The sequence below is a fragment of the Maniola hyperantus genome, chromosome 24 (assembly GCF_902806685.2).
Source record: "Maniola hyperantus chromosome 24, iAphHyp1.2, whole genome shotgun sequence".
Classification (NCBI taxonomy): domain Eukaryota; kingdom Metazoa; phylum Arthropoda; class Insecta; order Lepidoptera; family Nymphalidae; genus Maniola; species Maniola hyperantus.
This window is the reverse complement of record NC_048559.1, coordinates 8728306-8755625: the sequence shown is the minus strand read 5'-3', so window position 1 is coordinate 8755625 and position 27320 is coordinate 8728306. Positions and strand designations below refer to the sequence as shown.

The 27320-nt window shown below is 39.4% G+C and overlaps 1 protein-coding gene across 10 annotated transcripts in view; it reads left to right on the top strand.

Annotated features, from left to right (window-relative positions):
• Positions 1-27320, top strand: part of Unc-115a (Uncoordinated 115a) — a 112235-nt gene that overhangs the window by 11996 nt on the left and 72919 nt on the right. For 5 of the 10 annotated variants that reach the window (XM_034981452.2, XM_069506859.1, XM_069506860.1 and 2 more), the window contains exon 1: positions 3117-3617. The exons of 1 other annotated variant lie outside the window; for it this stretch is intronic. In XM_034981452.2, the coding sequence (XP_034837343.1) occupies positions 3425-3617 (193 nt within the window). In that variant the 5' untranslated portion in view covers positions 3117-3424. Of the gene's footprint in view, positions 1-3115; positions 3618-27320 lie in introns of those variants that run through there. 4 more of the 10 variants (XM_069506861.1, XM_069506856.1, XM_069506857.1 and 1 more) reach the window with 2 other exon arrangements.

Here is a 27320-nt window from a genome sequence, read left to right as displayed (position 1 = left end):
ACAAATTCTCCAAAACACACTCAACGACCGTTTTACTCCGACACCGGAGCATCTTCAGGAAATGAAGACCTTACAATGCCAGATGAGTTTTCTCTGACTTTGGCTTTATAAGATCTGTTAAGGTACGCTTACAAGGGCAATTGAAATTCCGCAATTCCAGGCAATTTAGTCAATTATATGACGTCACGACCACATAAAGCAGTTTACTGCAATATCAAGCAATACCTGAAAATTTCAGCACTGATATGCGAAATGGTTGCTGTAGATTGATCCGCTTATTGCTCCAGATTGATCCATACGTGTTGCCGAGCAACAGTTGCTTAAAAAAATTGCCCATGTATGCGCACCATTAGGAAGGTCCTTTTTATTGCGCGATAGGCTTGTTCTTGACGACAATCATGCTCAAAAAAGCAATGATGAAGTCTAGTTTGGAGCGTGCTTGCTTAGAAGATGCCTATGCATGATATGAAGGCCGCCAATATAGCGTTGTTGTAGATTTAATTGACATGTCGCTGTACCCCATGATTCACTTATACAACAACTTAATGTCTTCATTATGCGACGTGCCCTTTCATAGCCTCGTCTGATAGCATCAACATTTTCACTGCAAGGTGCCCGAGTTCGCTTTCTCAGGGCGGTCAGTCCACGCCGACGTCGTCGAAGCGTTTCGTCTCGCCCCACTGGCTGGGAAACGAGCTGTTTTTGTCCAGCTTTTGTATTAAGCCGCTGCTTATGTTGTTTCGCGTTTAAATTACCGGTTTTGCAAGTTTTTAAGATGTGTCTCAAAGATTCGACTGTTTACGGCTTCAAAGTCCAATTACTTACCAAAACGTCCCTTATGTTATGCTACTGTACAAACATGCCCCGGCCTCGCTTGGATGCTGAAAATGCTTTCATAGTGGGGGTTCTATGTCATAGTCCACCATGAGCCTATCTGCCTGATCTACAAATACAAAATCGCAAGTATTTCATGTCAGCGGTTTAATATGCTGATATTATGTCAGTCAGTTTACCTTTGTATAAAGTCAAACTGAATGGCACCAACCCCTAGAAAGCAAACTGTTTTGGTGCAGCTTTTGTATTTATTCCCTGGCTTCGTTGTTTCGCCTTTAAATTAATACTCACCGGTTTCGCTAGTTTTCAAATTCATTATCTCAAATTCTATTCGATTATTTCATCTTCACGGACTCCAGTCAAGCAGGCTCGATTGCTTCGCCTAAGTCACTCGGATGAAGCTAAGCTTTTATACCTATCTTGGGGTTAGTTTTTTTAAATAAAAATTTAAGCCATGTTTATCAGGACTAATATTCCTCTTTCCCCTTCAACTAAGCGCAAAGCTTGTGCTAGGAGTAGGTAAGACAATAGATTATTTATCGCATTGCTTCATAATAATGGCTTCTTTATTCTTAACGATCGTTCTTCTTTGTCCTAACAATTTCCAGGCTTGAAAACATATTAAGCAGATTTAGCCGTAAAGGTCTGCTTAAAATAAAAACACGAATCGCATTCAGTGCCTGTTTTAAGTCAATTAAAAATGTTTTATTTAAAAGATGTCATTAAAAGATTACGATTATTTCATGAATCGACTTGACCAGAATGTTTTATAACGTTAAAACTTGAAAGCTTAAAATAAATCCTTAACCGGCATCGCACTTGCAGGCAGTTAAGGTTACACTTCTTACTTGTTTCTCCATACATACATACTACGCTACTACATGATGCCCGCGACTTCGTCCGCGTGGATTTAGATTCTTAACAATCCCGTGGGAACTCTTTAATTTTCCTGGATAAAAGTAACCTATTTCATTCCTCGGGATGTAAGCTAACTGTCATCAAAATTGGTCGAACGGATGGGCCGTGAAAGGCTAGCAGACAGACAGACAGACACACTTTTGTATTTATAATATTAGTATGGAGTATGGATTCTATTATTTGTTGTTCTAGATAATGGACGTGAATCTATATCTATGCCCTAAAAAAATAAATATATATAGTAAAATTATATTTATTTTCAAAGCTATGGCTCTTGAGACATCTCTATTTTAAGCCAAATTTTGAAGCAACTTCGTGCGTAACTAAACCATGTAAAAAGCTAAAAAATTGCAAAACTATTGACTTTGAGGCAAACTTTACTTAAATAATTTCAATTTTTTTAAAAAAAGCAACGCAATACGAGAGGCGGCTCTCGCTCTTGAGTATGTTCCGGCCGTATAAATGTTGCAATATCACGCTCTCAAGCTGGACTTGAAGTGACCATGGAGAGCACTCTTAACGTTACGAGTTAAGTTAATCGTTTTTTAGAGCCGGACGTCCCTGTAGCCGCCGACTGTGAGCAGCCGTCGAGGCGCGCGGCGCGGGCGCAGGTTTCCAAAACAACTTTTTGCTCTCATTGCAACACTGCCTTATGTGGATACATTTATGTAGTGGGAAAATCTTGTTGCTTGTGACAATTTGTGTGTTAAGTAAGTCTTCATTGATTTTACTTATACCTTTAATTTCTCTTCTGCGTATTATTCTCTTTCAAATTGTATAGTCATAAACGTAAAAAAAATGTTGAACTGTAAGATAATGTTTAGGGTGGGAGAAAGAAAATTCAAGTCGCATAAGCCGAAATACTCGATAAATTGAAGAAAACTATGAAGAATATTAGACACCTGTAGATTTTGTAGTAAATATCAAAAAATACAGAAAGACAGTAAATTATTTATGAAATAAAAAAGCTATAATATTTTTGTGGATTTACAGAGCGATCTTTTGTATCCATCCAAAAACTACTGTAGAGCTGACTAAAAAAAAGAGAGCGAGGTAAAAAGAAAGAAGTTTATAGGTATAACATTGCAATTTAAATAAAAAGCGGCTGTTAAAAAAGCCTGGAGACGTGACCTTGGCACCGAAGCTAATGTAAATACAGTCCGGGCACGTAGCGAACGCGAAAACTTGAGGCTTAGTCACCCGCCGCGAAAAGCTTTCGTGAGTTCAATGGACATCAATCGTCTTCTGATTCCAGTCTGTACAGTTCTATACATTGAGTGTAGGAAGTGGAGCTTACTGATTTTATTTATAGAGTTCGCTCGCACGCGTCGCTTGCGCACAGCGCGCCGGTGTTCACAACTTCAGACCAGTCGTCACTCGTCAGTGCTTCTCTGGATGCCGACGCGAACGGAGCTCCGTGCGGTCGATTCAGTGTAATCGCGACCGCGGTGCGCAGTCTCGAGTTCTGAAGGTGTCAGTGATAACTGCGATACCGCTCCGCCAATCGCCGTGGCGTAAGCGATAAACTATCAGCAGTGCAAGTCGATCTGTGTCGAATCGAAATTTTTCACGCGGCAATAAACGAGTGCTTTTCTGTTTTTTTCTGTTACACGGGATTCTGTTGCTATAATTACATTACCTTTGTGTGAGTTCACTGTGAGTGTGGTGGACCATGAGGCCCAAGGAAGAAGTGGACGCGAAGGTCCAAACGGGGACCTTCATCCTGTCCGAGAAGATAGATGACACCAAGTCGAAGAAGAGTGAAAAGGAGATGAAGAAAGAAATGAAACGACTTGAAAAGGAGAAACAGGAACGGGAGAAGAGGGAGAAGAAGGAAAAGGAGAAAGAAAAGCTAGCAAAAAGAGGTTAGACATTTTTGTAATAAAAAGAAAAGGATGTAATAGCATTTATTTTAAATGAAAATTATCGTGAAATTAAGTTCTGGCACGATTTGAAAAGTTAGACATATGATCTGGGATTCATATTCACAACAAAATTACAAATGTTACTGTTAGAGAATAGAACTCGGAGCATATCACACGCAATCAGTACAAAAGTTTGTTACTTAAATAGGTACATTTCAAGCATAAATCTAAAGAACAAAGTCTGACAGACATATTAACGTACAGCTTAAAACTGATGGGTCTAAAAACTTAAGATTTCGCGTGCAGGTTTTTCCAATAACATTGAGTAGGTATACACCTTCAGGAGTTCTAGGTATCAGAGTGTAACCGGGGCGGGTCGAGTAGTAGTATAACACGTAATACACAATTTAAAATGTTGTCAAGGAGAACATAATCGCTATGTTGTGTTATCGTGATGTCATCTGGCTCAATTATAGAGGTTACGCCGCCGTACCCGTATGACGACTGAGTCGAGGCAATAAAATTCTTCGCTTCTCACTATTTAAATCTATTGTTGTTTAGTGTGGTGCCGAGATAGCCCAGTCGTTAGAATGCGTGGATCCTGAACAGATCGCTGCCCTATTCTAATTCTCTACGGAGATCCATAGGTTTTGCTGTAATAAAACTCAAACTCATTATCATGCTTTCCTATCATTGAAATATTTCAACAAGATTTTTGAAAACTTTGAAGTTTGAATTTGTTGAGAGACAACTCCAATGTCTTCTGGATGCTTATGCTTAAACGGACACAAGTTTTGCCGCAGCCATTGCTGTGGCCTGTGATTAATGGATGATGCGATGCGATGATAATCGTTTAATGGACACCTATGACATCGAAGTAACTTTGCGAAATGCTTGTGCTGCAGATTTTGATACCCATTCATGTACATGCAAAACATTGCAATGACGACTGAGTTGTGATTGGAATGTTTAAGTGAATGCCTAGACCCTGGGCCCTAAATCCATTGGACCTGGACCTGATTCAGGTTACTAGTAGTAGGAATTTCACCCTCACCACCTGAGTTTCTGTGCTGTGCTGTGCCAGATCCTTCTTTCCACGTACATGCAAACTGTGGAACCAACTCCCATCGGCGGTGTTCCCACTAGATTACAACATGGGGTTATTCAAGGGGCGGACCAACAAATTCATCGGCGGTTCCTCTGGTGCTGCAAATGTTCATGGGCGGCGGTAATCACTTAAGATCAGGTGACCCGCCTGCTCGTTTGCTCGCTATCTCTATTAAATAAAAAACTTATATTAGTAAATTTTTCTATAAAAAATTATTGTAGTTTAGCTGTTGGTTATCACAAAACTCGCCTTACTAAACCGGAAGAAATTTCGGTAAGACCTCCGCTTAAAAAAAGGAATGTCTACGAAGTTGAAGGAATGAATAGAATGCAAGGCATGACAAACGAGTGGAATTTAAACCTACAAATCGTTACAATAATTTCAGTCCACACTGAGTTCTTGAACTGTTGGAATTTGATTTGTTTCGTAGGAATGGGGATATTGATAGTTAGTGATTTAGCAAAGTCTCAGAAGACTCTCACGAAATCCGTGAAACTACAAAGGCTACGAGCCTGAAATTTTGCGTTGGGGTTCCTTTTATGACTTAAGTTCTCGCTAAGACAGGAATATGCGAAATTCCATTCCTACGAAAATGAAATGGTGGTTGGAATGTTATGAAAGTCCTGTGTTTTTGGATTTCAATCCAATCCTGTATGCGCTTACTGGACCTTGCCAAGATCGTGTCATTAAACATGGTCGTCTGCCTTCTTCATCCATCTGCTCCCCGGCTTCTTCTTCAGCTCATCGGTCCAGTGGGCTGGAAGTTGTCCTACGGTTAGAGGTACGTGGTCTCCACTCCAGAACACGTCTGCCCCATCGGATATCGGTTCTGCAACCTGCCCATTCCCACATCTTGGATTTCGAGACATGAAAATCGCCATTTAGGTTCATATATTTAAATCCATACTAATATTATAAATGCGAAAGTGTGTTTGTCTGTCTGTTAGCCTTACACGGTCTATCCATTAAATCGATTTTGACGAAATTTGGTACAGAGCTATGCAAGGCAGCTATGCAAGGACATAGGCTACTTTCATCCTGGAAAATCAAAGAGCTCCCACGGGAATTTTAACAACCTAAATCCTCGCGGACGAAGTCGCGGACATTATTTATTTATTATTTATTTATTACTATTATTTAATGCGAATGGGCGTAAAGCCCAATTACACTAATTAAATTACTAACTAACATAAATATACTTACAAAAAATTTAAATTGAATTAAGTTAAAATTACAATTAATAATAAATTTGTCATGTCAAAAAGCAAAATTATAAATTTTCACAGAAGTGCAGGATCTGACCCATGAGGTCAGCCCATTTGTCAGCAAATTTATGTCAATATCTAGTACTCCTATAATTCAAGACATTCCTTAGAACTAGTGTGGTAATAGACTGATGATTTATTAATGTTACATCATTAGCGGCCTTGACAATAATAATATTTGATATCATCAAATATTTTTCTTTCACATTCATTAAATTAGCCTTTATCACTGAGTCAAGATAAACGCAGAGCTGTGTTCAACGAGTTCGCGTTAGGTATTATACTGAACTTATCGTTATCTGCAGTTTGAGTACATTTCGCTCGTGTAAGACTAAATTTGTTCGCGTAACGAATTACTCTACGTGTAGGTAAACTGGTTTTATTTCGCGGAATTCGGTAATTAATTTTGGTCTAGTTTAACATTTATTGTTATTTCATAATTAGTTTTGTTAAAAAAATATAGGTATGTCCAATTTAGTATTTCCACAGACCGGCCTTCGCAAGACAGGCTGAATTGGCAATCGGGGAGGGAACGCCCCGCACACCCGCGCAGCCTCCGCGCTAAACCGCTACGGGATAGCGCGGTGTGCGGGGCGTCCCCCGCCTCATACCCCGATTGCCATCTCAACCTGTCGCGGACTATACTTAGTCGTAATCTATTCCTATTTACTGACACTCTCTCATCAATGGATAAAATATGAATCGTGCCAATCTACCTAATAAATTAGGATTTCAATGTCCTAATTCTGGTTTTAACTCTACTTATTTTATTGCTTACTTAATTATTGAAAAAAAAAACAGATCTTAATAGAGTTTCCTTGATAATATTCATTTAGCTAACCCTAAATTCACGGTTTTCAGATTTTTCCCCAAATGTCAGCTGTAAGATCTACCTACCTGCCAAATTTCATGATTCTAGGTCAACGGGAAGTACCCTGTAGGTTTCTTGACAGACAGACAGACAGACAGACAACAAAGTGATCCTATAAGGGTTCCGTTTTTCCTTTTGCGGTACGGAACCCTAAAAATGAATCGCTGATCGCAAATCTCGGGAACAGCTGAACCGATTTCGCTAATTCTTTTTGCATAATATTCCTTGAAGTACGGGGATGGCTACGGAAAGAAAAATTAAAAAAAAATCCTGAAAAAGAATCGACTGTTAGGCGGTACGAAGTTCGCCGGGGCAGCTAGTTCATAATAATTATTTTATTTTTAAAATGTCACATTCACTGTTCTGTTTCTTAGAATGTCATATCATCGTTTGCATTTATTCCGAGAAAATGTTTTATTTTAAAGTGGCACACATTAAATGGCATAGACTGTAGACTCAACGGTATAGAGCAAACAAATTAACACAAATGTCTAGTAATGGTAAAAGTCGTTAGAAATAATTATTTGTAAACGTGTGATTCACGTTAAGACTTAAGAGAGAACATTAAGATCGGCTGATAAAAAAATCCTGGTTAAAATACAATGTAATATAATGGAATTTAAAATCTAAATATATAAAAGGAAAAGGTGACTGACTGACTGACTGACTGATCTATCAACGCACAGCTCAAACTACTGGACGGATCGGGCTGAAATTTGGCATGCAGATAGCTATTATGACGTAGGCGTCCGCTAAGAAAGGATTTTGGAAAATTCAACCCCTAAGGGGGTGAAATAGGGGTTTGAAATTTGTGTAGTCCACGCGGACGAAGTCGCGAGCATAAGCTAGTAATGCTATAAAAGCATGATGTGGCCGAAATAAGAGAGCAGCCGTTGGTAACAAATGAAGGGAAGTCGAGTATTTATGCCAAGTTGCGACAGGATATTATGTGATGTTGTAGACTAGTGCCAGCAGTGGCGTGCACAGGGTTTGAAGCCAGGGTAGGCACTAGTTAAGTAGGAGCCCGTTCACTTGCAGGTCATAATGAAAAATATGCATTGAGCTATTACAACTGGGGTAAGCAGTGCATTTATGCTTCTATGACCTGCACGCCACTGAGTGCCAGCCAGTTGCATGGAAGCGACTGGGTGGGCTTTCAGTTGCCCACAAGATGGTATATAGTAGTTATGATAATAAGTTTTGACGACCTCCCTGGCGCAGTGGTGAGCGCTGTGGTCTTAATAGGGGGAGGTCCCGGGTTCGATTCCTGGCAGGGGTTTGGAATTTTATAATTTCTAAATTTCTGGTCTGGTCTGGTGGGAGGCTTCGGCCGTGGCTAGTTACCACCCTACCGGCAAAGCCGTGCCGCCAAGCGATTTAGCGTTCCGGTACGATGCCGTGTAGAACCAAAGGGGTATGGGTTTAATAAAAACTGCCATACCCCTTCCAGGTTAGCCCGCTATCATCTTAGACTGCATCATCACTTACCACCAGGTGAGATTGCAGTCAAGGGCTAACTTGTATCTGAATAAAAAAAATAAAAAAAAGTATTGTAACTTTTTTCGATTTGAAAAGAGCAACTGCTGAGTTTCTCGGAAGGGCGTTCCATATCCTGGCGGATCTTTCTCTATCTCTGCTGTTCCATAACGGCCATTAGACTCTATACATAAATATCGTGAAAATATAGGCACGGACCAATAAAGAATAGGCATCTAATTTTTTTATTATTATTTACCCAAACGACTCGAGGTCACGCTCCGCGCATCAGCTAATTGAGTCCGGTTTGAGAAATATGTAAATTCAATGTCAGCCCGTAGAATCAGCTTGTTGTTTTAGGATCAAATCGCTCATTGTTAAAAGTTAAAACATTATAAAAATAACACTTCGCTAAGTGATTCAGCTGTGTTCATGAAGAAAAAACAAGTAGGTACTTATCCTAATCCTAATAATATCTATTATAAATGTGAAAGTGTGGATGTTTGGATGTTTGTTACTCAATCACGCAAAAACGGCTGAACGGATTTGGATGAAATTTGGAATGGAGATAGATTATACGCTGGATTAACACATAGTGTTACTTTTTATCCCGGAAAATCAAAGAGTTCCCGTGGGATTTTGTAAAATGAAAATCCACACGGACGAAGTCGCGGGCATCAGCTAGTAGATATTAGACATACATTTAAGATTTGTTTCTTTTGGGAAGGCATCGTACTTCCCAAAAGGATTTAAATGTATTTCAATGCTATTTGAAGTGAAAACTTCTTTCGCGTTGGGTGATTTTGAGATTGGTAATAACTTCAAGGTCACGTCACCGACATGCTAATGTTAATAGTTAATAGCTAGTCAATTCTAAACTTCAAGGTTTGGAACATCGGGCGCAAAGTTGCCTGTCTATCGGTATTCTACAGGATATATTTCGAAGAACATTTCAACCTGGTTCCTCCTTCACCCTGCAACTATCGTACCACAAGGCATCGCCAAATATTAAAATCTGTCTATACCGAATACCTTTATACCGAAAAAAGTATGTAGACATTTTTTGTAGATAATTGTAGAAGTAACTTAATTATTAATTGTTTAGTTAAGTAGTTAGTTAAGTTCTTTTTATTTGTCTAGATATTTTGCAAATGCTGTGTACACATTTTATAGATACATTTATCAGCCTGTGTTTGTCTATAAGTGTCGTAGTTTGTGTTAAATTAATGTATTGTGTGTGTTCCTAATAAATAAAATAAAATAAAAATAGATAATTATCTGATCTACAATTTTTGTCTGAGCCAATTTTATGATAAACTTACCGTTTTGCTGAAAACTGAAAATAGTGAAAACCCCGTTTTTGTGACCTTTGACCCCGAGTAAATTTTTTTGCAGGTTTCGGATCGATGAGAACTTTTCACATTTCATTTATAATAGTGTTTTGAACAATCCTACCAATTTTCAGCCAAGTGTGAATTATTGTAACCTTGGAGCCTAAAATAATAAGACAAAACAAATAATCAAGTATTTATATATGCGCTATAAAACATATAGCACATATATAAAATAAAAATACAAATAATAAATATAAACAAAATAAATATACTTATAAATTAGCCACAATAATGTTAAAGATATATAACAATTATATATGTACCTTATTTTTACAAAGCAAAGGCTCTTTGCTTCATGTTATAATAACATGAAGTAAAAAGACCAACTATAGAAATAATATATAAAATAAATATTAAACATAAAATATATAAATAGAAATAAAATCTTAGATTTTATTTAATTTAAAAATAATAAAAATGTAATACCAAAGACTGATTACCACGTCAGAGGCAAATAGAGCAATCTATATTTAAAAAAAAAAAAAAAACCTTGGAGCCTAAATTGATCGGGCTACTGTGTCAACATACACGTCAAAGAAATCACCTTTGTTTTGAATCGAGCTATATACATATTAAAAATTTAATGAACTAAAAACCATTGTGATATTCTCGGAACAAAAGCCGCTGGAAACGTTTTGTCCTACAAATCCACAATTCATTTCACTTCATGATTAAAACACCCGGTTTCTCTTTCAATAGCTTCATTTGCGTTCACGAACGCTATTTCCATTGAAAAAGCGTGAGCGTATGCTGCCGTATTAGCTGTGAAATATACGCAGTGTAGTCATTGACTTCTATATTACTTCGTATAGGCAGGGCTATTGAACTAACAAAATGGCACCGACACAGTGGTGTTTTAGCACCAGTGCAACCTCAGTGACGTCTGGATTTCAAACGGGTCGTTCATTAGTAGGTATCTAAGAGGTGGCGCTGATTTATTTGGTTTCTAAACCGTGAAAAATTTTGTTCGCTTGGGCATATCTTGTCATTTATATCGATGGGTGTAGTGTTTTCTATTTCATGTTTGTATGGTTATAGCATTAATCTAAATATATAAAAAAAGATTCCGACGAATTGAGAACCTCCTCCTTTTTTTGAAGTCGGTTAAAAAGGAAAAGTTGACTGACTGATCTATCACAACTCAAACTACTGGACGGATGGGGCTGAAACTTGGCATGCTGATAGTTATGCTGTAGGGCGATTGTCTAAAACCGGCATCAATCATTATTACAATCTCAATTGTTCTGATTGGCTGAATTTGTGCGATCATTGTTGCAACAATGCATTGTGGCCAATAGTGAGCGAGCATTAACCAATCAGAGATGATTGCGATCGTGACATTGTAGCTGTCAAACAACCGCGGTAGGATAGCATGCTATTATGACATAGTAGACATCTTTTATCCTTTAGGCAACATTTCGCATAAAAAAGGTTTGTTGCTTGCAGGATAAAAGGACTACCATGTTGTTATTATATCTGAAGAATGAAGCTACGAAATATACCTAATACAATATCACTTGCTTTAACGGTGAAGGAAATGATTAGGTAATCGCAAAGTGCTAAGCAATTGCCTTGATAATTCATGGTCGTATGCCAATCGCCGGAAAATTAAGAGGAAAACCATTAACTAGGTGCTCAGAGCAAAAAAAATTGCATTTGCAGTTATTACTTACCTTTGGTTCCTTTTCCTTATCAATTGGCACGATTACATCATAATCTCTCAGAAAGGAAAATATCTAGTATTCTAGTATTGTACTTCTATATCGAGTATCTGCTGACTGGTGCTTAAGTACAGCACGCGGCAGAAAGTAATGTACATCGGCCTTTATAATGACATTTCGGATTTGTACAGCGTTGTCTCTGTCACTCGTACCTATATGACGTTTCGTCGGTCTCAACGACAAAGGCAACGCTCTACAAATCTTCTATCTCCTTCTAAAGGTCGATGTACATTACTTTCGGCTGCGTACTGTACATTATTATCAACGTACAGTTCAATCGATTTAGGTTTTTAAATAATCTTGTAGAATCTTTCTGTCCAATATGGTCTATGGTTGAACGAATAGGCCCTTATAATCCCGTGGGAACTTTTTAATTTCCTGGGATAAAAGTAGCCTATGATGGATGAAGGTATTTTTGTAATGGGTCATGTAGAGGTATATAGGCATATTACAGACATACATTCACATCTTATAATACCTATTAGTAGTTATAGATTGTACCACTTACTTAATGTGGCTATAAATTAATTGAATTATTCAGTAATTTTACTTTTGGGGTTCCATACCTCAAAAGGAAAAAGAACCCTTATAGGATCACTTTGTTGTCTGACTGTCTGTCCTTCTGCCCGTCGTGTCTGTCAAGAAAACCTAAAGGGTACTTCCCGTTGAAACCATGAAATTTAGTTGGGAGGCACTAAGCAGGTCTTACTGAAAATTGTGAATTTGTGGTTACATCACAAAAAAAAGTGTTCATGAACATTTTCAATTTTCAAAGTAAGATTACTATACCAAGTGGGGTATCATATGAAAGGGCTTTACTTGTGCATTCGCACAGATTTTATTTATTTTTATGAATGATAGTTCTTGATTCGAAAAAATACCCGAGTACGGAACCCTCGGTGCGCGAGTCTAACTCGCACTTGGCCGGTTTGTAACCTAGATCGAACATTCATCGAGTATATATTATGATTGTTTAGGTGGAAACAATGCGTACAGACCGGTTGGTGTTAATTACAGGATGTTGTAATTAGTAGCTTAAATAGTTTTCCATGTACGCGCGTTCATGTTTCCGATTTGGTTTACAGTTCTTGCAATTCACGAAGGCTACTGAACTTTACTTGTGGTTACGTCGTTTACATGGTCATTGCGTATGTGTGCGTGCATGTCGGACCAATCAGTAGCCGCGTACCCAGCCTCGGTGTCCAGATCGCGAGCGATGGCTCCCGAGGCAGCCTCAGTAGTTTTGTTCAATTTACACGAGGCCGCCTCGCGAGGCAGGCTGAGCCATCATAAGTCCGCGAGTATTCGAAATGGACAGTCGTGTATTTTCAGCTGCAGCTATTTTCCTAGCTGCTTATTGTTTAAAGATTAATTGTGCTGCTTGTTGCTTTGTACTTGCTGTACAGTTGTATTAAACGAATGGACTCCTCCTGACTGCCCATGATATCAATATTATTAATAGAGACAAACACGGATAGACAAAACTTGAAGTAGCTTTGCGCGCGAGGCAAAACATAACCGTTCCCACCTGTCACACAGCGCTCACTGAGGCACCTTTGAGCGCGTCGAGTTTACCGACAACAGATAACTCGGGGCCGAGCCGTGCTCAGCCGAGCAAACGCGCGCCCGAGGCACGTCCACACCAGCCGAGGCATTTGGCTCGCGAGGCTGCCGCGCGAGCCTGTGCGCTAGGTGGGTACGCGGCTATTCGCGAGCAAGCGTTGTCAAACGCACACATTTAGTGTACCTCACGCTTAACCTTATGTACATACCGATACGACTTAAACACAAGCATGAGTCAGTGGCCTTCGTGAAATGCAAGAATTGTACTAAATACGGACAAACAGCATCTACATTCGTGCGTATCCATCACTACCCCTATTATAAATGCGAAAGTGTGTTTGTTTGTTGGTTTACTGGTTTGTTGGTTTGTCCTTCAATCACGTCGCAACGGAGCAACAGATCGGCGTGATTTTTTGCATGGGTATAGTTTAAGACCTGGGAGAGTGACATAGGCGACTTCGTACACGCGTGGATTTAGGTTTTTAAAAATTCCGTGGGAACTCTTTGATTATCCGGCATAAATAGTAGCCTATGTCACTCTCCAGGTCTTTGACTATACATCGATGGCAATGCGATACTCTCGTGCTCTCATTCTCTACTTGGAGCGACCATAGAGAGCACTCTGAAAACCGTTTCGTCAGTCATCTCTAAATATATATAAAAGGAAAAGGTAACTTACTGATCTACTATCAACGCACAGCTTAAACTACTGGACGGATCGGGCTGAAATTTGGCATGCAGATCGCTATTATGACGTCGGCATCCGCTAAGAAAGGATTTTTTAAAATTCGACCCCTAAAGGGGTGAAATAGAGTTTTGAAATTTGTGTAGTCCATTCTAAATAATAATTTGTGTAGTCCACGCGGACGAAGTCGCGAGCATAAGCTAGTCAAAGGATATACACGTAAAATGATAGTATTTCGGTCCGTGGCGTAGATAAGTTATTTTTAGCGGAAGGGTCGTGGGATCCATCATCCAGGTGCGAGTGCTGCGAGGACGGGAGGTCGGGAGGAGGGACATCCTGTACGGCTGCTATGACCCGCTCTATTTATAGGACGTACCTATTTATAAGTATTGATTGGGTAGACGCCACTTCCGCGCGTGCCATATTTCCATGCTTATTTCACTCTTGGGTAGTCTTGTCTTCCAAACTTTATGTACCTAATGCTAATCACTCAAGATAATCACTACCCCTATTATAAATGTGAAAGTGTGTTTGTTTGTTGGTTTGTCCTTCAATCGCGTCGCAACGGAGCAGAGTAATGGATCGACGTGATTTTTTTTGGATGGTTAAAGACCTTGACACAGGCTACTTTTTACCCCGGGAAATCAAAGAGTTCCCACGGGATTTTTAGAAACCTAATTCCACGCGGACGAAGTCGCGGGCATCAGCTAGTATTCTAATAATTTCAGGCTTTTTAAAACAATTAATCAATTTCCGAACACGTGGCCGTAAACGTCCTTTTTTGTTAAAATTGTATACATACTTTGGCATAAACGACCCATTTTTGTGCAAGTTTTTATGTTCATACTATTTACACATGTCTGCATTCGACTAATCTTTTGTTAGAACTTTTTATTGGAACACATGAACAGTGCTAGTCTGGCAATAGCAGATAATAATGCTACAATATGAACAAATGTAAGCAACACAACAATCCAAATGTGTTCACGCACACACGAGCACACGCTCGCAAAGATAACGACCCGCCGACATTGAGGTGTCTTTCATTGATTGCGACACATTAATTGATATCTACGCTCGTGTGAAATCAGACCTACTGCTCTACTACTCGTAGTTAATAGGGCAGAGATTACAGTTCAAAACAACTCTATATATCACGGAGGACCTTAGGAGGTTTTGTTCGGCGTCAGGCATGTTTGCTGGTGCACGAACGGGTGATTTCTATGCCATCATTAAGAAAAAGACGTCATCCGTCCTGATGGCAAGGCTGCGTTCGAGCTCAAACAGTATCCTGAATAAGTGGTAATAAGATAGTGGGAAAACTGGATTCGCCAATTCTGAGTGAACCAGAGTAACCGACATAGCTAAACAGGTTGCGAAACTGAAGTGGAAACTGGTAGAGATTGGGGTTCCTAGGTGCTAGAATGGCGACGTCGCACCGAAAAGTGGGAAGACGCCCCACTAGATGGACGGACAACATCAAACAAGTTGCAGGAAGCCACTGGATTCAGGCGGCGTATAAGACCAGTTGTGGACGTCTATCGGTAGATAATGATGATGAATACTAAGGAGCAAAGTTTAGCGAATCCCCTAGTATCACATAAGTGTAAAACTTGTTATAAAGATCACTCATATCATTGTATTGGAATGTATATATAGTGAGGTGCTCTCATAGATATCGATGGAGACATGGAGAAGGTCGCAACCTAATTGCAGTCGTGTGAAACAATCGTGCGGCGCGTCGCCACTTGCCATTATTGACTGTTCGTGGCATTGTCACTGCGAATCGTTATTTTATTACGGCTGCAGATAGATACAGTATCTACCTATAGTGCGAGCAGCGAGACTGGTTGAGACTTGAGATGGCAATCGGAAAAGAAACGCACCGCACAACCGCGCAGCTCCCGCGCTCCCGGTGCGGAATAGCGAGGGTGATATTGTGCGGATGTGCGTGGCCTCTCCGCTTCATACCCCGGTGGCCATCTCGACCTGTCGGGTACTATATGTATAGATGGAGCACAATATTACCTAAAGGAGCCGGCAGGAAATATTTTACATTGACTATTAGAAAGGCTATTACAAACGGCCTTGTCCACAAATTCAAAGTCGCTCAGCGAGCTATGGAGAGGGCTATGTTAGGAGTTTCCTTGAGGGACAAGATCAGAAATGAGGAGATCCGCAGGAGAACCAAGGTCACTGACATAGCCCAAACTATTAGCAAGCTGAAGTGGCAGTGGGCAGGTCATGCCTGTCGTAGAGGCGATGGCCGTTGGAGCCGAAAAGTCCTTGAGTGGAGACCGCGTTTAAGCAAGCGTAGTGTGGTACGCCCTCCAGCACGATGGACCGACGATATAAAGAGGCTGGCGGGAAGTGGCTGGATGAGGAAGGCTGAGGACCGGGTGTGGTGGCGCTCTTTAGGGAAGGCCTATGTCCAACAGTGGACGTCCACAGGCTGATGATGATGATGATGATGATGATGATTAGAAAGGGGTTTCGGTTTCGTAGAGCGTTATCTTTGTCACTCATACCTATGTGATGTCGCTATGTTTGATGTCGTCTGTCTACTTGGTGGAAGGTTAACCAACCCAAAGGGAAGGCCTATGTCCAACAGTGGACGTCCACAGGCTGATGATGATGATGATGATGATGATGATTAGAAAGGGGTTTCGGTTTCGTAGAGCGTTATCTTTGTCACTCATACCTATGTGATGTCGCTATGTTTGATGTCGTCTGTCTACTTGGTGGAAGGTTATCCAACGCTGCGCTTTCCGGTGCGAAGTTCTTGGGACATCGTCTATCGGTTTTTCGAACTATGTGCCCTGCCCATTGCCACTTCAGCTTCGCAACCCGTTGAGCTATGTCGGTTACTCTAGTGATTTGACTCTTATTTGATCACGTAGAGAAATTCCGAGCTTAGCTCTCTCCATCACCCGCTGTGTGACTGAGCTTTCTTATAAGACTTATAATAGCATATCTCTGCTGGACTTTTGAATATTTTTTCATATTGTTTATCGTCTCAAGTTACATGTGGTTTAGATCGCTAGATCCGCTAGGCATTTGCGGTTTTTGCGCGTTACGGATATGTAACAACGGACATATAACGCTAATCAATCGCTCGCTGATTCGATGCGACTTGCACTTGGCCCGTTGAAGCGTAACTCCGCACACAAACGTCGATTCCTATTTATCATTAGCTAATTCGTTTCCATGTTTGGAACTTAACAATTTCCTTGATTCTACTTTCGGTGTGATTACAAGTGTATTTTTAAATGAGGAAAACGATCGTTAGGTAAAATTTAGAAAACAATTTTGTAAAATATTCTACTTCTACTTCAGTCTGACGGCTCTTTAAAGTAGCCAAACTGGATGGTCAATGGGCAGGCGGTGATTTTGCTCTGGACTATGTTTTTGATTCGATTCATGGAATACCTACTTCAGTTTAAACTACATTTATACATAAATGTAGTTTAAACTGCTGAATTTTTTATATTCAGATACAAGTTAGCCCTTGACTGCAATCTCACCTGCAGTCTAAGATGGTAGCGGGCTAACTTGGAAGGGGTATGGCAGTTTTTAATAAACCCATGCCCCTTAGGTTTCTACACGGCATCGTACCGAAACCGATTGCCGGTAGGGTGTTAACTAGCCACGGCCGTAGAATCCCACCAGACAGGAAAAATGAATGTCACAGGGAAAATGAAATTGACAGGACCAAACGCAGATATGACCATCTGGAATGAGCGTTTAATCTCCACATTAATCTCGAGAGTTGAGTCATACCGCGCTCAGCGCTGTGTTGTTGTCGGTGCTCAGTCAGGAATAAATTTATCAGCAACGATTCAATTACTTATTGTCGGCCAATCGTCTCACACTAGAGGTGAACCATTTCACTGCTACTTGTAGCAGGCGAAAAATCAAGTAAAGAGCCTTTTCATATGTAACAAAATAATTGCTATGTCACTTAAAGTAGCCAAGCAAAATCACACGAAAATTATTACATTTAATCCTGCTTCGTTGTTTTAATTATGGCTGCCACTTCGTTCGCGTCGACTACACAATTTTTAAACCATTTCACCCTCTTAGGAGTTGAATTTTTAAAAATCCGTTCTTAGCCAACGTCTACGTCATATGTAGCCTATCTGCATGCCAAATTTCAAGCCGATCCGTCCAGTAGATTGATAGATCAGTCAGTCTGCTTTTGGTTTTATATATTTAGATTTCACCAAATAGCAATCTCTGTATAGAGATAAGCATTTCCAATGTAACTTAATTTATTACTACCTACTACAATTTCGGTACATGAAAAATAAAATAATTAAATTAATCCGTGTCATATCAGGAAGACAGCATCAAGACCGGGAGCCGCAGCAGAAACAGCTGAAAACGGCAAGCGGCGCAAGTATGCCTCTCTTATAGAGAGTTACATTTTTGTGCCGTTTGCCGTGGAGACCCTGGGGCCATGGAGTCTTAGTGCTAAAAAAATTTTACGAGACATTTCACCGCGATGAATAGCCTCAACTGGTGACAGAAGGGCTGGCTCATTTTTTGCGCAGCGGATCAGCTTGGCTGTCCAGCGCGGAAATGCAGCCAGTATTCTTGGCACCATTCCACGCGGTCATGATTTATATAGTAATTAGATAAGGCTAGCTTTAAGTTTTATTGTATTAAAAAAAAAAAAAAAAATTAAATGATTTAAAATTAGTGGTGCCCATCACTAGCCCATACTCCACAGTGGATACCGCTTCGACGATCCAATCCACTTTCACAATGCTTCACAAAAGTCATTATTTTCACATTGAGGTTACGCAACTTGATCGTGCGTTGATTTATTGTCTTCTAAAACCAAAAGTGTAAGACAAGAACAAAAGAAAGTTATCACGTAACACGTTGTACGCTCTTTTGAAAATATTAATGGAGTCTGTTGGTAGTTGAAAGAATTTACTGATTGTGGTCGTAATAAAACACATTAACTCAATTACTATATAAAGTGTATTGGAAAGACTAATAAATTTAACAAAGATTTTACTAGATTTTAAACATGTCACCACCGATTAGAAAAAAGTCACAGAGAGGGAAAAAAAAAACATTGTCAACAGATTATAAACCTAGGGTTGCATTCCTTTACAACACCCACCCTGAATGCAAGCCCATACCTCTAGTACAAAACAAATGTTTATTACATATAGTCCCTTTTGTTAGTATAATATCAGCAATCATTAGGGTTCCTTTAACATAACAAAACATTATCGCATTATTATTGGTACTGTGTACTGAATATAATAGATACCGACTATCCATTTAAAAAGTTGTTTCTATTTCCACTGAACTGTTTTTCATTAATCATTAAATATGAGATTTAACAGTTTTATTTAGATTAGATTAGATTCATTTATTTGCTTTTCATCTACATTAATTGATGGTGGGTGCTTAAAGCTAAATGTACATGAGATAGTTTTTGCATTTCACGAAGGCGAGTGGCTCATGCTTGTGTTTAAAGCGTATCGGTATAAGTAAGGTACCTACAGTAAATGTCAGAGCATCAATAGCTCAACCGGTATAGGAGTGGACTGAAAACCGAAAGGTCGACGGTTCAAACCCCGCCCGTTGCACTATTGTCGTACCTACTCCTAGCACAAGCTTGACGCTTAGTTGGAGAGGAAAGGGGAATATTAGTCATTTAAAATGGCTAATATTCTTTTAAAAAAAAATGTGTGCGTTTGCGAGCGCTTGTTCGCGACTGATTGGTCCGACATGCACGCACACTTACGCAATGTAAACGACGTAACCACAAGTAAAGTTCACTCGCCTACGTGAATTGCAAGAACTGTACAGTAAAATGATAAACATTAAAGATACAAATAAAAGGTTAACGTGTCCCACGTGTGGGCAAAGGCCTCCCTCCGAGCCTTCCACCATTCCCTATTCCGTGCCTCTTCAGGCCACGCAACTGTAAATGTCTAGTTCTGTGCGCTTCTGCACATCACACTATGCTGGATTGGTTGGAATTCTTCAGGAAAACACTTGTTGAAGCACTATTTTCTTTATTTCCTAGGTACTGCTACCACTAGGTCTGGAGGAGAACTGTCTCTTTCTATTTATTAAATCTTTATCAAAGGCTATTAATTCTAAGTTATTTACATTAAAATGTTACTAAACCCTAATAAAATTACTGTTTACATGTTAGTGTTTCTAAAGCTATCTAAGTACATACTATTAAAGGTAACAATCTTATATACTAGACATTGTTTATCCTACGATAACTATTAAACTATTAATTATTTCTATAAACACATACTATGCACTATATCGTCCCGCACAAGTTCATCACGGCAATGATGAAAATACGCGGTCGAAGTCGCGGTCATCATCTAGTAACTAATGAAATATGCTTTGCCTGAGGCAAGGTGGCTGGTGACTCATGGCCATAAAATGTCAATATTATAATGGCATCAGATACATTTGTTTTGCAAAACAAAACATTTGTTTACGTAATATCTACTTGAGTAAATGCTACTCCTTTGGAATTCAATTGTTATTACACTTTAATAAACGGAGACTGGTGTGAATGAAATTTATTCATTATGAAATTATAACAGAATCATACAAAAAAAATTACATTATTCAAATCCTAGGTGCTAAGTTATTATACATATAATTTAAATTACAGGCGGCTACACTACTTCTCAAGGCTTGGGAATTAATGGAAACAGTTACGGGCCTAAGCAAAGAGCTTAACAAAACAGAGTAAAGTTTTGAAAATATTTTAAGCCTCACCTTTATAATCGCGCCACAGGGTCTCAGAGGCAAGGTGACGGTGACTCATGATCATAATATCTCAAGTTATAACGCCAGTTGGTTTGTTGATCAAATCATTTGTTCACATAATCCCCCCGGCCGTCTCTACATAGAGATTACAATTTTAATTTTTCCTCCTTTGGTATTAAAGGTCGTGATTTGTTTGATAATCATGCAGAGATGTTCTCATAATACTCTCTGTACCTATTGCGCCTTATGTGGGGAATTATGTTATATAATGTCTGTATGTGTCTGTCTGTGCATTGATTCATCATGATCAACCCATCACCGGCTCACTACAGAGCACGGGTCTCCTCTCAGAATGAGAAGGGTTTTGGCCATAGTCTACCACGCTGGCCATGTGCGGATTGATAAATTTCACACACCTATGAGAACATTATGGAGAACTCTCAGGCATGCAGGTTTCCTCACGATGTTTTCCTTCACCGTTATAGCAAGTGATATTTAATTAATTAAAACGCACCTAGTAACCCCCGACCTCCGATTAGAAGGCGGACGTCCTCACCACTAGGCTATTACAGCTTTGCATTGATTATATTATCTAAGTAATTGAAATGTTGAAAACTTTTTAAATCAAATAATTTTACCTTTAGCATTTAAAGAAATTTGAACTTAGTCGAATTATAAAAACAAATTTTTAAAATACGGAGGTAGAAATACTTAGCTGATCAACAAACATGTGTGATCAAAACAACGTGATGTGATGTCATATCATCATAACAGATATTCTTGAATATGTTTATGTTTGGGTTAAAATTCAAATAACGTTTTTAGACTTGCCCAATGTGAGGACGCATGAAGAGTCACCTTGCTGAATCGTGTTTACAGTTGAGCCAAGAACAAGAGTGAAGGAACTCTCGGTTTGATCCTGCACCCACCAACCTCTCGGTTATGGGCCGAATCGCGGGAGGGCGCCCGTTCGGTACTTGCTCTTAGCATTTTCCCGGTGCGTCTTCTTGACGCCCTACTAATTATTACGTCACTTCCTGTCCCTTATGCTCACTCTCCCCCCTTGGGGGCTAGACGTCACTAGCACAGCTGAGATCCCCGCTGCTGCCCCTCCGTGGTGCCGGCGTGGCACCTGTACGCTCCGAGCTGCTTCGCCTGCATCGACATCTGTGAAATATTGGGGTGTCGTGAAATCAAAGAAAAATTTGACTACATTAGGACTAACTGCGTGTGCTAACATGTGACACCTGCCAGTGACGTCGAAGCCACGACGTTTTGTTAGAAGTTCCCTGTCCTGAACTTTGGTATAGTGAAATGTTGACAAGGTCAACGACGTCAACACAAGTCACCTTGCTGAGACGTTTGTACAGTAGAGCTGCGGAGGTGAATTGCCTTGTTTTTGTGGCTGTTTTTGTCACCCGCGCGAAATAAACACACAATTTATAGCCTTTGTGTCGACTGTCGGCTACCGACGACGCTTAAGTGTATTTTTAACGACGAATCATTTGTGCTGCACGAATTTGGCGCAAAAACTTTTTATACCTCATAAATTGAAAGGTTGACTTAATCTTTTATAATAAAACTTCACAAATCACAATCAATTTTAGATCTATTAAACGATGTTCTTGAAAAAAGCATATGACGTCCTACACAATCGAAGATTATGCAAATCATATAGGAATTGCCTCGCAGCTCGCTCTAGCGATGCGCGGGATTGCTAATTATTATACACTAGCTGATGCCCGCGACTTCGTCCGCGTGGAATTAGTTTTTTTTAAATCCCGTGGGAACTCTTTGATTTTCCGGAATAAAAAGTAGCCTATGTCACTCTCCAGGTCTTTATCGATACCCATGCAAAAAATCACGTCAATCCGTTGCACCGTTCCGACGTGATTGAAGGACAAACCAATAAACCAACAAACAAACACACTTTCGCATTTATAATAAGGGTACCTACTGATGGCATAATATTGCGCTAAATCATCTTTTAACAACATCATTTAATTTGTAGATTTTTTATATTGCAGTGCATTCGAGAGAAATGCAGTTCATTATAAGCAAAAATTTTTACAAAAAAAATAAAAACCGACTTCGATACACAAACACTAAAAACTGAAAAATAATTTAATTTATTACCGACTATATTATGTACACAAGAGTTAATATAGTTCCATAATAATACTTTTTGGTGCCGGTGCCAATTAGCTTTAGCTGCGCGAATCGTCTAGACTTCATATTTTTATGAGACTCCACAATGGCACCTCATTGGCACCGACCGACCCCAAAAAATATTATTATGGAACTATATTAACTCTTGTATACATAATATATTCGGTAATAAATTAAATTATTTTTCAGTTTTTGGTGTTTGTGTATCGAAGTCGGTTTTTATTTTTTTTGTATTTTTTTTTATTTTACAATTTTTAGTGGCCCTATGGAATTATGCTATGACTGGTTAAAAATCTACTGTTTACTAAGCTATTACACTGATCGCGAGCAATTTACTCTTATCCGTTGAGGAGTTCCAGTATCTATCTTCGAAGATGTTCATCAGATCTTCACCAAATTTAAATGGGACCAACTTTGAAGTATACCCTTTCAAACAAAAAAAGAATTTTCAAAATCGGTCCAGGCGTCTTCGAGTAATCGGGGAACATACATAAAAAATTAAAAAAAAAACTCCTCCTCCTTTTTTGAAGTCGGTTAAAAAACGCGTTTAAATAATGATAAACGAGTCTATATCTGGACATGCATTTTTCTTGGCTATTAAAAAGCTCTTATAAATAACTTGAACCAGGTAACTCAGTCTGTACAGTGGCAATTTTATCGTCCGTTTAAGCGGAATGATAATGAAACATAAACCCGCCAAGTGCGAGTCAGGCTCGCGTAATGAGGGTTCCGTACTACATTCGTATTTTTCGACATTTTGCACGATAATTCAAAAACTATGGTGCATAAAAATAAATAAACATCTGTTTTAGAATGTACAGGTGAAGACCTTACATATGATAGCCCACTTGATATAGTCACTCACTTCGAAAGTTGAAAATACTAATTATTAGCTCATGACCACAAGTTAATTTTTTTTGTGTGATCTAACCCTAAATTCACGGTTTTCAGATTTTTCCCCAAATGTCAGCTATAAGTTCTACCTACCTGCCAATTTTCATGATTCTAGGTCAACGAGAAGTACCCTGTAGGTTTCTTGACAGCCAGACAGACAACAAAGTGATCCTATAAGGGTTCCGTTTTTCCTTTTGAGTTACGGAACCCTAAAAACAGAAGTCCTGCTTCCGCCGCTCGGATTAAACTCGAATAAAACCCGTCGGACGAGTTTCGAGTCTCGTCAGTTTTATTTGACAGCTTTTATTCTGTAACGCCATGTAATTTACACGGCGGCCGTCCAACGCGCGTAAATCATGTCTGACGAGATAAACTAGGAGACTGACAATTTATACAAGATCTTACAGTTTCCAATGATCATATTTCTTGTTATTTAATTATCACCTAACTACTTCAGACGATGAATACATAAGTAAAAACTAGATTTACGGCTAATTAATTCTATGATTCTAGGAGAGACTGTTTTGACTTGTTCTGAATTGACAAAAGTTTTTCTTGTATTCTTTTTGAAACTCGTTTTTAGGTCTCCGCACCTCAAAAGGAAAAACGGTACCCTTATAGGATCACTTTGTTGTCTGTCTGTCTGTCAAGAAACCTACAGTGTACTTCCCGTTGACCTAGAATCATGAAATTTGGCAGGTAGGTAGATCTTATAGCTGACATTTGGGGAAAAATCTGAAAACCGTGAATTTAGGGTTAGATCACACAAAAAAAATTAAATTGTGGTCATGAACTAATAATTAGTATTTTCAACTTTCGAAGTGAGTGACTATATCAAGTGAGGTATCATATGAAAGGTCTTCACCTGTACATTCTAAAACAGATTTTTTATTTATTTTTATGCATCATAGTTTTTGAATTATCGTGCAAAATGTCAAAAAAATACGACTGTAGTACGGAACCCTCATTGCGCGAGCCTGACTCGCACTTGGCCGGTTTTTTTATTGTTCTGTAGTCTGTACCTCAAAAGGAAAAAAGGGTCCTATATATAGGATCACTTTGTTGTCTGTCTGTCTGTCCGTCGTGTCTGTCGAGAAAACCTATCGGATACTTCCCGCGTTGGCCTAGAATCATGAAGTTTTGCAGGTATACCCCTTCCAGGTTAGCCCGCTTATATCTGAGACTGCATCATCACTTACCACCAGGTGAGATTACAGTCAAGGGCTAAGTTGTATTTGAATAAAAATAAAAATAACAAACACGGATAGTTTTATCTTTATACTGGAGGCACACGTGTAGATATACGACATAGGTATCTACTCATGTGCTGGAGATGCGTCAGTAAACAGAAAATGGCTCCCGTTACGCAATAGCGGGCGTTGTTGTATCGCGAGTTTTATATCTAGCTAATACCTACCTATTACTTATCATACGTACACTCGTCTGATATGACGTAGATAACACTGAAAATGTTCTTATACATATAAATAAACTGACGGACTGATCTATCAACGCACAGCCTAAACAGCCAGGGTTAGAATCTTGATCTATGTCAGCGTGGTAGACTTCGACTAAAACCCTTCTCACTCTGAGAGGCGACCCGTGCTCTGTAGTGAGCGGGCGATAGCTTTTTCAAATTATATCTATGAAAATCGTTATTTGGGCTTTCGTTTAAAACTGAAGAAATACGTGTTTCGCGATTTTTGGAAATTCCAACCCCTTACCGGTTTTTTTTTTTTTTTTTTTTTTTTTTTTTTTTTTAAAAAAAAAAAAAATTTTTCAAAAGTCTGGCTTGATTTGTACTACATATCACCTATATATCATATACACTCGTGTGATAAGACGTAGATAAGGATGAGAATATGCGATAAAGTTGCAATGCTCAGCTGTTGTATCTGAACATATCGTATTTTGTATCTTTGACATTATTTTGTGGTTTTGTTGATATTGCAGTCAGTTCTTTTTAATAGTTTTATCAGGATTCCGTACCCGAAGGGTGCCAAACGTCCGTCTGTCTGTCTGTCAGCGGGCTGTATCTCATGAACTGTAATAGGTAGAGACAGAGAGAGTAGAGTTGAAATCTTCACTGTGGTACAATTTTATTGCCGCTATAACAACAAATAATTAAAAAAAAACTGGCCTAGTGCGAGTGCAACGTGGGTTCCGTGCCGTACTCGGCAATTTTTTTCGACATTTTGCACGATAAATCAAAGACTATTATGCATAAAAATAAACAAAAATCTGTTTTAGATTGTACAGATAAATCCCTTTCATATGATACCCCACTTGGTATAGTAATCTTACTTTAAAAATATTAATTATTTGTTCATGAACACATTTCTTTTATGTGATCTAACCACAAATTCATGGTTTTCGGATTTTCCCCCTTACGTGTGCTTGAAGGCCTACTTACCTGCCAAACATGATTCTAGGACAATGGGGAGTAGGTACCTACCGTGTAGGTTTCATGACGTCGTTGTGTGTTGTTTCGGATTGACTATGCTGCGTAGGCCCTACTGGCCGCTGTTTCTTGACGGATTTTTTGGTCGTTTTTATAGATAATGGTACGGAACCTTTCGTGCGCGAGTCCGACTCGCGCTTGGCTTGTTTATTCCTTTGTTTTCAATAGAGATAGCGAGCCAACGAGCAGGCGGGTCACCTGATGTTAAGTGATTACCGCCGCCCATGAACATTTGCAGCACCAGAGGAACCGCCGCGCCGATGCGTTGCCGGTCTTTTAAGAATCTGTTGGTCCGCCCCTTGAATAACCCCATGTTGTAATCAAGTGGGAACACCGCCGATGGGAGTTGGTTCCACAGTTTGCACGTGCGTGGAAAGAAGGATCTGGCACAACGGAAGGTCGAAGTGCACCAGACACTCAGCTGGTGAGGGTGAAATTCCTTACGGTGGCGCGCGGTGCGGTTCTTTTGGATGGAAAATGATAAAGTATTTCGTAAACATGCGGAAAAGTGTACGATTGTACAAAAATCCTTTGTATTGTATACATTAGTCATAATGGTTATATTAATGCAAACGGCCGCACTTGAACTTGGCAGTATCATGTGAATTGTGAATCAACGAACAATTGGATTGCGCAACTGATGACTTTTGTTTCAATCAAAATGCCTTTTCTCAGCGCGTTTAGTTGAATGTCTGTGAGACAAAGAGATCTACGTGAACAGTAGAGCTGCTATGCTCAACATTATAATACTGTTGTTTTTTTTTTGTATTTCGCACAAGTTGACAGGACTTTTGATGTTACTGAATTACAAACAGACAGGTGGGCTTATGTTATTGATTATGTATATATTTAAAAGCAAATAGTGACAGACTGACTGATCTTTCGAAGCACAGCTCAAACTACTAAACGGGTTGAGCTGAAATTTGGCATGCAGCTATTATGACGTAAGCATCCGCTAAGAAAGGTTTTTTGAAAATTCAATTTCTAAGGGGGTAAAATAGGGTTTTGAAATTTATGTAGTCCACGCGCACGAAGTCGCGAGCATAAGCTTGTGCTTGTATAAAAGGAAATGGTGACTGACTGACTGATCTATCAACGCACAGCTCAAACCACTGGACGGATCGGGCTGCAATTTGCATACGGTTAGCAATTACAATCTTGATTACAATCTTAAATCTCAATTACAATCTTAATTATAATCTTGTACCTATATCAAATATTTGAAAAGAGCAACCGCCGAGTTTCTTGCTGTCTTCTCGGTAGGAAAGGCATTCCGAACCAGTGGTAGATGCATCCGACTATTCGAAAGTACCTACTTGTAAAAGTTTATT